A 10,419-nucleotide genomic window follows, 5' to 3' on the forward strand; every position below is an offset into this window, starting at 1 on the left:
CCTCCCTCCCTCCTCCTTCCCTCCCTCTCTTCCTCTTTCCTTCCCCTCCCTCCCCTCCTTCCTTCCTCCCTCCTTCCTCCCTCCCTTCCTTTCTTCCCCCTCCCTCCATCTTCTCCTTCCTTCCTCCCTCCCTCCTCCTTCCCTCCCTCTCTTCCTCTTTCCTTCCTTCCTTCCTTCCTTTCTCCCTCCCTCCTCCTTCCCTCCCTCTCTTCTTCCTTCCTTCCTTCCTTCCTTCCTTTCTCCCTCCCTCCCTCCCTCCCTCCTTTCCCTCCCATTCCACAGTGCCAGCCACTCTCCAGAACATGGTGTGCGTGTCAGGGAGAAGTGGCTGAAAGGGGACCCAGAAAGGCCCACGAGCTCTCAGCATGCACCCCAGTCCCCATCACAAGCAGCTGAGTCCTGGCGCCTCCCATTCCGTGGCCACAGGGCAGCCGGGAAAGGAACTGGCCTTTTTGTCTGGGGTCAAGATCAGGGGACAGCCGCCACAGCTCTGGTTCCCAACATCGCTGGATTTTCTCTAGAAAAGCCCACGACACCCACCAGATTAGCAGAAGAGAGGGGTGAGGCTGGTCCACTTGACAAGGAGAGACAGACCGGGGTGCTGGAAGGGGCCTTGGGCAGCCCTCTGTGGGCGACCCCCATTCAGACAGGCTGCGGGGATTCCCAGCCCCAGGCCTGGCTCCCTGCCCGGAGCACTTCCAGCTAACGGCTTGCCAGGAAGAAGACTCCTTATCAGTCTCAGGGGTGGGGCAGCTGGGACTCGGGGCCTCCGAGGCCCTGCTTCCAGCTGGGACCTCCAGTACCACTGGGTGAGCTTGGCCAACTCATTTCTCTTCTCTGAGCTTCCGTTTCCTCGTCTGCAAGATGAGGGATGGTGCTTGGAGGCCTCCAGCTCTGAGGCACTAACATGGGACCCCATGCCCGCCCCAAACCCCAGTGCTCAGGCCCTAGCTGGGGTTGGACAGCGAAGGTGGGGGCTGCAGAGGTGCTGTGCCCCAAAGTCAACAGTGGCCTCCCGTTCTGTTCCGTGTTGCTGGGACCCATCCCCCGGGAGCCTCGACCCAGGAGGAGCAGCCCTGATCACCCCACTTTAGAGACGAGGGAGCTGGCTCGGACAGGCGAGGTGGTACCCAGCGCCCACAGCCAAGAAGCGGCAGAGCCAGGGACCTCCAAGGGCAGGCTCTCCGCTGGCCTTGGGCCCCCGACGGCCCTGTGTGGTAGATGTGGTGCCTGCCTCGCCCGGCACCTGCCACCTCTCTCCCTCCGATGGTGGCCCAGGCAGGGCAGGTGGTGGAGAGGAGGGGTGGGGGACAGAGATACCAGCTCAGCGCTGCGGTCAGCCGGGCCGGGCCAGGCTTGGACTCAGAGCCTCTTTCCTCTCTGTCCCGCTCACTACAGGCCCCCAGGGACTCAGCGGCCAGCCCTGGCGGGGGAGGGGGAGGGTGGTGGACGGGGCTGGGGCTGGGGATGGACGGCTGATTTTGGCGGGCAGGGGAGGGCACGGGGGTGCAGGGGCGGGGCTTCTGAACCTGAGGCGACTCCAGCTTCCCCCCGGCCCTGGCCAGAGCTCCATCTTGCCAGGTTTTGGAGGGGTAACTTGAGGAGCCGGCGGAGAGCTTTATCTTTGCCCCCGTGACGGGTGGCCAGTGGTTTCCTGCCAACAACTCCTGCTTCCGGAGGCCCAGCAGGGCCAGGCAGAGCCAGGAGGGGCAGCGGGGCTGGGCCTGGGTGGCCCCACCGGCCCCGCCCCGTCTATCTTTGGGAATTTATTTGTCCATGGGCGAGGCAGGCCTGCAGTCTCCTGCCTTCCAGGGGCCAAGAGCTGCTCCGACCGCCCCAGGCTTCTGCCTCCAACCCACACGCCTCCAGCGGACCCCTGGCTCCGGCCCTGTCCCCACCTGCACGGCCCCCACTCTTCCTCAGGGGCGGCGCAGCCCCCAGAAGCCCTGCCATCCACGTGGGTGTCGGCACCGGCTCACCGTGAGAGCAGAGGCCGGGCAGGGGTGGGCTCTGAGCCCCCTCCAGTCTGCCATGGCGCGGCGGTTCCGGGCCGAGCTGGCCGCCTTCTTCTTCGAGTACGACACCCCCCGCATGGTGCTGGTGCGCAACAAGAAGGTGGGCGTCGTCTTCCGGCTGATCCAGCTGCTGGTCCTGGTCTATGTCGTGGGGTGAGTCCGGCGCCTCCCGCTGTCCCCGCCCCTGCCCCAGGCCTGTCCCCCAGGCCCCGAGACACCTTCTGACACACCAGGGAGGCCTCTTCCTCTCCAGCAGTGGAGGGGAAGCCCTGTCCGGGGCCTTTGGTGAACGGGAGGCAGAGTTGTGGGGTTTCGAGGAACCAGCTCAGTGTCGGGGTTCCTTTGAGGGGTGGCGTTCAGGGCCAGGGCCCACCAACCACAGCCACCGAGCCCTCCACCTCTGACCGCCTGCCAAACCACGCTGCCACGGATGCACAGGTCAGAGAGGGACAGGCTCTGCTGTCACCTTCCCGGCCTAAGTGAGGGGCATCCGGAGAGGTTTGAGGCCCCTGGAGCAGAGAAGCCGCCGCCGCCTGAAGGCCTGGTGCCTTCACGTTGGCATGTCAGGTAGAGGCCGGAGATCGGAGGTTCTGCTCCCTGGGATGACAGTTTCTTCCCGGGCATCTCTGGACCTGTCCTGCCCGGCCGGGATTGCAGTCAGAGGCAGCGGGGGCCGCTCCTGCAGTCCGGTGCTCCCGGGAGGCAGGCCTGGCTTGGCAGAGGCTGGCACACGTGGGTGTGCGCATGGACTCGGTGCCATGTGTGTTCACGGGGCTGGCTGCTCACGTGTGGGGACCACTGTGTGTGCATATGGTTGTGCCCATGTCTGCCCTGTGGCTGGTGCATGTCCCCTGTGTGTGGTTCATCTTGTCCACTCACAGTGACTCTGCAGAGGGCTCCTGGAGGCCCCAGGGCCGCTGGCGGGGGCTCAGCCCCTGCTGGGGGCCTCAGGGTGCCCAGTAGCCCCTGCCTGACTCTGCTGCGTGATTCTGAGACTCGGTCTCCACATCATGTTTACCACGGTTCCAAACCAGAACTGCTAAATGGAGTCCAGGGCAGGCTGACCCAGGGCCCAAACAAGGACCTCAGCGTCCCAGTCCCCCTGAAATGAATAGCTCCCAAAAGAGCCGTCCCTCTGCCCCCCCAGTCCCCAAAGCTCAGAGCTGGCCAGGTGCACCCAGGGCCAGGCCCCAGCCTTGGCCTGTCTCCTCTCTCATTCAGAAACCAATTTGACATCTGCGATGCTGTTTGAGCTTGTGAGGGAAACTGAGGCCCAGAGAGGCGCAGTGGGCCTTCCAGGTCCACGGCGAGTCAGCAGCACAGCCGGGGTTGGAGCTGAGCTGGCACACAAGGGCACAGAGCCCCGTACACACCCTGACCCCCGGCCTCTGCAGGGCCTGCTCCTTCCTCGCCATCACAGGAGCTGGGATCCTTTCTAGCGGGCACTTATGACGGGATGCCAGGTGCAGGACAGGCCTCAGGTCCACCTAGCGGCACTCCTGACCCTCCCTGGAAGAGAGAGGCTGCCTGCTGAGGCCCAGCCCACCCTTGCTGGAAGAGGTGGGGGCGGGGGGCAGGGGGAAGTTTGTCCTCTCTCTGCCCCTGCGGCTCCCTAGTTCTGCTCTCAGATCTGCAGGTGTGAGGGGCTCCTGTGTGAGGGTCACAGGCTGTCAGGGTGGGAGCCCCCACCCCGTACACCCACCCCTCCCCTCCCCCATACCCCTCCCCTCCCCCCACCCCTCCCCCACCCCTCCCCCACCCCCCACCCAGCCACAGCCACAGCCTATGCCCCAAGCTGCCGCCCAGCCGGGAACCTAAACCTCCAGTGATGGGGACCTCACTACCACCCTCCTGCCCGTCTTGCCTCCCAAGACTGTCTCATCAGCTTCCAGATGGCCGTGGCCCTTCTCGATGTCCGTGGAGCCCAGGGCCACAGGGGTCCAGCCAGGATCCCACAGCTGAGTACAGGATTTGAACTCACCCACCTGCAGGGCTCCAAAGTCAGCCTTGATATTCTGGAAAGAAGCATCCTCAGAGAGAGGGCACTGGCCTGCCTGAGTCACACAGCAGAGGGTGGAAGGAAGGCAGGGTCCTTCAACACCGACCCCAGAGCTCCAAGCCCAGCCTTCCAGCTCACGCGTGGGCTGTGGCTCCTGCTGTCCCTTGCGCCCTCGTCTGGCCACTGCCCAGTACTGCACTGACCTGTCAGCCAGGAACCCACAGCTGCAAACCCAACCCCTGACCCAGCCTGGACCTGGTCTTGGCATCTCAGACCTCAGCTTCCTAACCCGCCCCTGGGGCAGGGGTTGCAGGGGACCTCCCTAAAGGACACTCAGCTCAGCATGTGGCTGTTTCCTGGGGAGGGCTTTGCTTTCATGTCTGGTCCTGTGGGCATTGCCAGGGGATGGAAAGGAGCTTGAGAGAAGAGCCCAGGTCCCTGCATCCCAGAGACAGGGCACAGCCTGGGTCGGGGATGGGTGGACACAGACACCAACCTGGACAGAGGGCCAAACACCGGAGCACAGCTCAGACGAAGGGAGGGAGGCCCTGAGACTCAGAGATGGACAGTTACTGAGGCTGAGCAGAGAGGCTGAGACGCCGAGAACACAGACTCTGAGGAGGGAAACTGAGGCAGTGGTCTTTGCTAGGCATGCTCTTCCAGGAAATCCTGGGCAAGGGAGGACGTGAGTGGGCCTGATACCAGAAGGCTGGGCTGAGTTGAGCTGACCCTCTTTCCAGTTAAGATGGTCTCAGATAAGGCTGGGCACAGTGGTTCACGCCTATAATTCCAGCATTTTGGGAGGCTGAGGTGGGCGGATCACCTGAGGTCAGGAGTTCGAGACCAGCCTGACCAACATGGTGAAACCCTGTCTCTACCAAAAATACAAAAATTAGCTGGGTGTGGTGGCTCCTGCCTGTAATCCCAGCACTTTGGGAGGCCAAGGTGAGCAGATCACTTGAGCTCAGGAGTTTTGAGCTCAGCCTGGCCAACATAAGGAGGCCCTGTATCTACAAAATAATACAACAAAACAAAATTAGCCGAGTGTGGTGACGTGTGCCTGCAGTCCCAGCTACTCAGGAGGCTGAGGTGGGAGGATCACCTGAGCCCGGGAAGTTGAGGCTGCAGTGAGCCATGACTGCGCCGGTGCACTCCAGCCTGGAGGACAGAGTGACACCTGTCTCAAAAATTAATAAATAATGGCCGGGCGTGGTGGCTCACGCCTGTAATCTCAGCACTTTGGGAGGCTGAGGCAGGCGGATCGCCTGAGGTCAGGAGTTCAAAACCAGCCTGGACAACATGGTGAAACCCTGTCTTATAAAAAGAATAAAAATAAAAATAAAATTATCTTAGCCATCGTAAGAGGGGGGAAGAAAAAGGGAAAAAAGAAAAAAATAATAAAATAATTAAAAACACAAATCGTTGGCCTGTGATTCAATTCCACATTCATTTAGTCATGCAATACACAGGTGTTTATTGAGCCCCTACTATGTGCCAAGCATTACTCTAGACAATAAAAATACAGACGCAAACAGAACAAAGATCCCGCAGTCAGGAAATAAATGCTCACATGCTCCTGGACTTGTCTGTAGGTTGCGTTGGGGCCTCAGGGTGGGTTCAGTTCTGAGCAGTCCTCCCAGGCCTGGCGTCTGGTCGTGCCCCTCCTCAAGGCCACTGCTGTCTGACAGCTCATGCCCCATGTGGTCAACTCCGGCCTGTGGCCCATGATCATACCCTGTGTCCCATCAGCCACCTGGCTGGGCCCCTCAGCCCGCGCCAGAGCTGCCCCCGCACCTGCCCCAGCTCCTCCAGCATCTCAGCCTTCCTGCCACGATCGCTTCTGGGTCCTTAGATGAAAGCCGAGGGACGACAGGAGGACTGAGGGACCCAAAGAGTGTGGATATGACAGGGAGGGTGGCTGTGAGGACGCTGCCCAGGTGCCGAGCCTGGGCGATGGGGTGGGGCAGCACCATTCTCCATGATGAGGATGCAGGGGAACAAGTTCTAAAGAGATCAGTTTGGTCCAGTTGAGTTTCTGTTTGTATAGCAGTTAGTACTCGGCATTGAAATAATTTTGTAAGCCAGGCGCAGTGGCTGATACCTGTAATCCCAGCACTTTGGAGGCCAAGGCAGGTAAATCATGAGGTCAGGAGTTCAAGACCAGCCCGGCCAACACGATGAAACCTGTCTTTATTAAAAATACGAAAACTAGCTGGGAGTGGTGGTGGGTGCTTATAATCCCAGCTACTCAGGAGGCTGAGGCTTGAGAATCGCCTGAATCCAGGAGGTGGAGGTTGCAGTGAGCCAAAATCGTGTCACTGCACTTCAGCTTGGGAGACAGAGAGACTCCATCTCAAAAAAAGAACGAAAGAAAGAAAAAGAAAGAAAGGGAAGGAAGGAAGGAAGGAAGGAAGGAAGGAAGGAAGGAAGAAAGAAAGAGAGAGAGAGAAAGAAGAGAGAGAGAAAAAAGAAATTTAATATATCATAACATTTACCCTTTAAAAAATACCATTCTGGCTGGGCTTAGTGGCTCATGCCTGTAATCCCAGCAATTTGGGAGGTTGAAGTGGGAGAATCCCCTTGAGGCCAAGAGTTCAAGACCAGCCTGGGCAACAGAGACTCTGTCTCTACAAAACATCATATTAAAATAAAAATCCAATTCTGTGGTTTTTAGCATATTCACAGAGTTATGCAACCATCACCACTGATTCCTGAACATTTTCTTCCGCCCAAAAGGAAAGCTCCCACCCTTTAGCCATCGCCCGCCATTTCCCCTCCCCACAGCCTGCTGTGGCTATTCTGGGTATTTCACGTGGGCAGAATCCTATGATACATGGTCTTTTGTGTCTGGCTTCTTTCCCTTACTGCAGTGTTGTCAAGGTTTATCCACGTTGGTTGTAATTCGCGTCAGCACTTCATCCATTTTCAAGGCTACATAATATTTCACTGTGTGGCTCTATTTTGATCATCTAGTTGTCAGCTGATGGACAGTGGGGCTGTTTCCACTTCTTGGCTCTTATGAAAATGCTGCCGTGAATATTTGTGTACAAGTTTTTGTGTGGACATAGGTTGTGTTTCGGTTTGTTTTGGGATGGAGTTTTGCTCTCGTTGCCCAGGCTGGAGTGCAGTGGTGTGATCTCGGCTCACTGCAACCTCTACCTTTTGGGTTCAAGTGATTCTCCAGCCTCAGCCTCCCGAGTAGCTGATATTACAGGCACATGCCACCATGCCCAGCTAATTTCTTGTATTTTTAGTAGAGACAGGGTTTCCTCATGTTGGCCAGGCTGGTCTCAAATTCCTGACCTCCAGTGATCTGCCTGCCTTGGCCTCCCAAAGAGCTGGGACTACAGGTGTGAGCCACCTCGCCCAGGCTGGACTTAAGTTTTTATTTCTCTTAGGTATACACCTAGGCGTGGAATTTCTGGGTCAAATTTAATTTTTGAGGGAGTGCAGGGCTGTTTTCGAAACGGTTCAGCTGAGCTTGAGGAACCTGTGAGATTGTAGGTAAGGGGTGGCGAGCTGTGAGTCACCCAGCAGTTGGAAATGTGGACGTTTATAATACAGACGGTCCCCCACTCCCATGGGTCAGTTTAGAATGTATCAGGACATAACCCCATTGTAAGTTGAGGAGCATCTGGACTTAACAATGGTTTGACTTGGATTCTTTGACTTTATGGTGGCTTTCCTGGGGGTACTAAGAGCACTTTTAAGTCAGGATGGGTTCATCCGGCCACAGCTCCATCGTGATTCCAGGAGCACCTGTGTAAGTCTCTCGGGTGCAAGATTTGTGTTTATTTTGTTCACTTTTGTGTTTGCTTTGTTCAAAGTGCTTGGTGCATAATAGGGCTGGAAAAATACGTGTTTGTTTTTGTTTTTTAGTAGAGATGGAGTGTCGCTATGTTGCTCAGCCTGGTCTCAAACTCTGGACCTCGGTGATCCTCCCGCCTCAGCCTCCCAAAGTGCTGGGATTACAGGCCTGAGCCACCACACCCGGCTCATGTTTGCTGAATGACTATATGGAACTGAATCTCAGGGGAGAGCGCAGTCTGGAGATAGAATTCTGGGGACACAGCGTGTCTGAGGCAGCTCACTCAGGGAATGGGGGCGGATTGACATTGACAGAGGGATTTGTGAAGGAGGAACAGATAACAGTGAAAATGGGACGTTTGTGTTATATGTGTCTCCTGAGTGCCAGGCAGTGTGCTGATTCCCTTAAAAAGAACTCATAGAGGCTGGGCGCAGTGGCTCCCGCTTATAATCCCAGCACTTCGGGAGGCCGAGGTGGGCAGATCACAAGGTCAGGAGGTCAAGACCAGCCTGGCCAACGTGGTGAAATACAAAAAATACAAAAATAAGCTGGGTGTGGTGGTGCGTGCCTGTAATCCCAGCTACTCGGGAGGCTGAGGCAGGAGAATTGCTTGAACCCAGGAGGCAGAGGTTTCAGTGAACCGAGACTGCACCATTGCACTCCAGCCTGGGTGGCAGAGTGAGACTCTGTCTCAAAAAAAAAGGAAAAAAAAGAACTCATGGAAACTTTCCCCAGACATTTACCTAGACGCCTTCGTCTCCTGAGCCCTGGCTGAGTACATAGTAGGGCCTCACTAAATACTTCTTTTTTTTTTTTTTTTTAAATAGAGACAGGGTTTCACTATGTTGGTCAGGCTGATCTTGAATTCCTGACCTTGTGATCCGCCTGCCTCAGCCTCCCAAAGGGCTGGGATTATAGATGTGAGCCACCGCGCCCGGCTAAATAGTTCTTGAGTAATAAGTGCCTTTGAGGTAGGTGGCATCACCTCTGTTTTATTGAGAAAACTCAGAGAGGTGTAGTGTCTACCCTGAAGCCACACAGCTGGGGAGCAGCAGGGCTGGCCCCTGACCTTCAGCCACTCCACCATGTGGCCTCTTCCACGAGGAGGCCTTCAGAGAGCCCCAGGACGAGGGATTGCTGATGACAAGGTAGAAAGCATGGCAGGGTTATTTCTGGAAGGGGAGAGGCTTCTGAAGACGCCGTGTCTGACGTCAGGCCCTCTAGGCTGCCTTCCAGGGTGATGATAATAAGACCAGATGCAAGCATGGCTTTGGAGGAGTGGGCTGGCACCACAGTCCTTCTATCATTCTGTTTGTTTTTTTAAAATGGAATCTCACTGTGTCGCCCCGGCTGGAGTGCAGTGTGTAATCTCAGCTCACTGTAGCCTCTGCCTGCCGGGTTCAAGCAATTCTCTGCCTCAGCATCCCAAGTAGCTGGGATTATAGGCACACACCACCACACCCAGCTTAGTTTTGTATTTTTAGTAGAGATGGGGTTTCACCATGTTGCCAGGCTGATCTCGAACTCTTGGCCTCAAGTGATCTGCCCGCCTCAGCCTCCAAAAGTGCTGGGATTACAGGCGTGAGCCACCGTGCCCGGCCCATAGTCATTCCATTATCGTAAGAGCTGAGGTCATGAATGCCAGATTTGACTGACCCTCTAGACCCTCAGCCGAAAGGGCAGACACAGATGCACGCTGAGTGCATCAGCCCCATCAGGCTTGCAGGCTCCACGTGGCTCTGTTTGCCCGCTGTGCTCTGCCTCCTGGGAGCCGCGTGGAAACCAGTGTTGCTTGGTCGGAGGTGGGCTGAATCCTGGGCTGGGTGCCTCAAGCATGGGGACATGGGGGAGTACCACTCCTGCAGGCCTCAGTTTCCCTGGCTGTGTTATAAGTTGGTATCAGGTAAATATAGAAAGGTCGCTAAGCTGTTGGGGTTGGGGGACACCAAGAGGGAGGTCCATGGCCTGTCTGCAGAGGGGCTCAGAACACGGAGCAGCTCCCTCCCCCCTGCATCAGCTCCTTCTGGCTTGGACACAGAACCAGAGGCCTTCCTGGAGGAAGGGACCCAAGGAGGGCAGGGGGATGGGCGACGCCGTCACTCTCCCCGATGGGGCTGCAGGCAGCGTGACAGACTCAGGGCACTGCGAGCCAGGGGCCTTTGTCATGCCTCACCTGTTGCTCTCTGGGACCTGCAGGGGACAGCAGTGACCAAGCTGAGGCTTTCGGAGTGTGCGGCTTGGCCCCAATGCCAGGGTGAGAGGGGGGCTTGGAGGAGAGGTGGGTGGACCATGAGGAGGAAGGAGAGGATGTTGGTGGGTGGCCTCCTGGGGCCTGCAGCGGGGAGAGAGGTGACTCTGGGACTCAGGCCTGGAGAGTTCTGTTACCGGCCTGAGCCCTGGGGAAAGGAGAAGGGGACATTGCTTTGAGCTCCCCTCGGACAGGTGAGCTTGGGGCAGGGTAAGGAGTGGAGAGGAATGACACATCTGCCCACAGGTGCCCTCATAGATTTGCCCTGGAGGTATACAGCCACACACCCCCATGCCAACACACACACACACACACACACACACACACACACACACACACACACACACAC

General features: G+C 57.2%; 1 protein-coding gene and 1 long non-coding RNA gene across 4 annotated transcripts in view; one reads left to right on the plus strand and one right to left on the minus strand.

Moving 5' to 3' along the window:
• Positions 1-1,618, minus strand: part of LOC116543981 — a 2,063-nt gene extending 445 nt beyond the window's left edge. The window contains exons 1-2 of the long non-coding RNA XR_004265774.1: positions 1,530-1,618; positions 541-857 (exon numbers count right to left, since the gene is read on the minus strand). This is a non-coding gene — a long non-coding RNA (uncharacterized LOC116543981). The remainder of the gene's footprint in view (positions 1-540; positions 858-1,529) is intronic.
• Positions 1,619-1,691: 73 nt separating this feature from the next.
• The window catches only part of P2RX1 (purinergic receptor P2X 1), an 18,119-nt gene continuing 9,391 nt past the window's right edge, over positions 1,692-10,419 (plus strand). For all 3 annotated transcript variants that reach the window (XM_032270041.1, XM_032270043.1, XM_032270044.1), the window contains exon 1: positions 1,692-2,168. In XM_032270041.1, the coding sequence (XP_032125932.1) occupies positions 1,777-2,168 (392 nt within the window). In that variant the 5' untranslated portion in view covers positions 1,692-1,776. The remainder of the gene's footprint in view (positions 2,169-10,419) is intronic.

The sequence above is a fragment of the Sapajus apella genome, unplaced genomic scaffold (assembly GCF_009761245.1).
Source record: "Sapajus apella isolate SASKATOON/1434 unplaced genomic scaffold, GSC_monkey_1.0 scaffold202, whole genome shotgun sequence".
Lineage (NCBI taxonomy): Eukaryota > Metazoa > Chordata > Mammalia > Primates > Cebidae > Sapajus > Sapajus apella.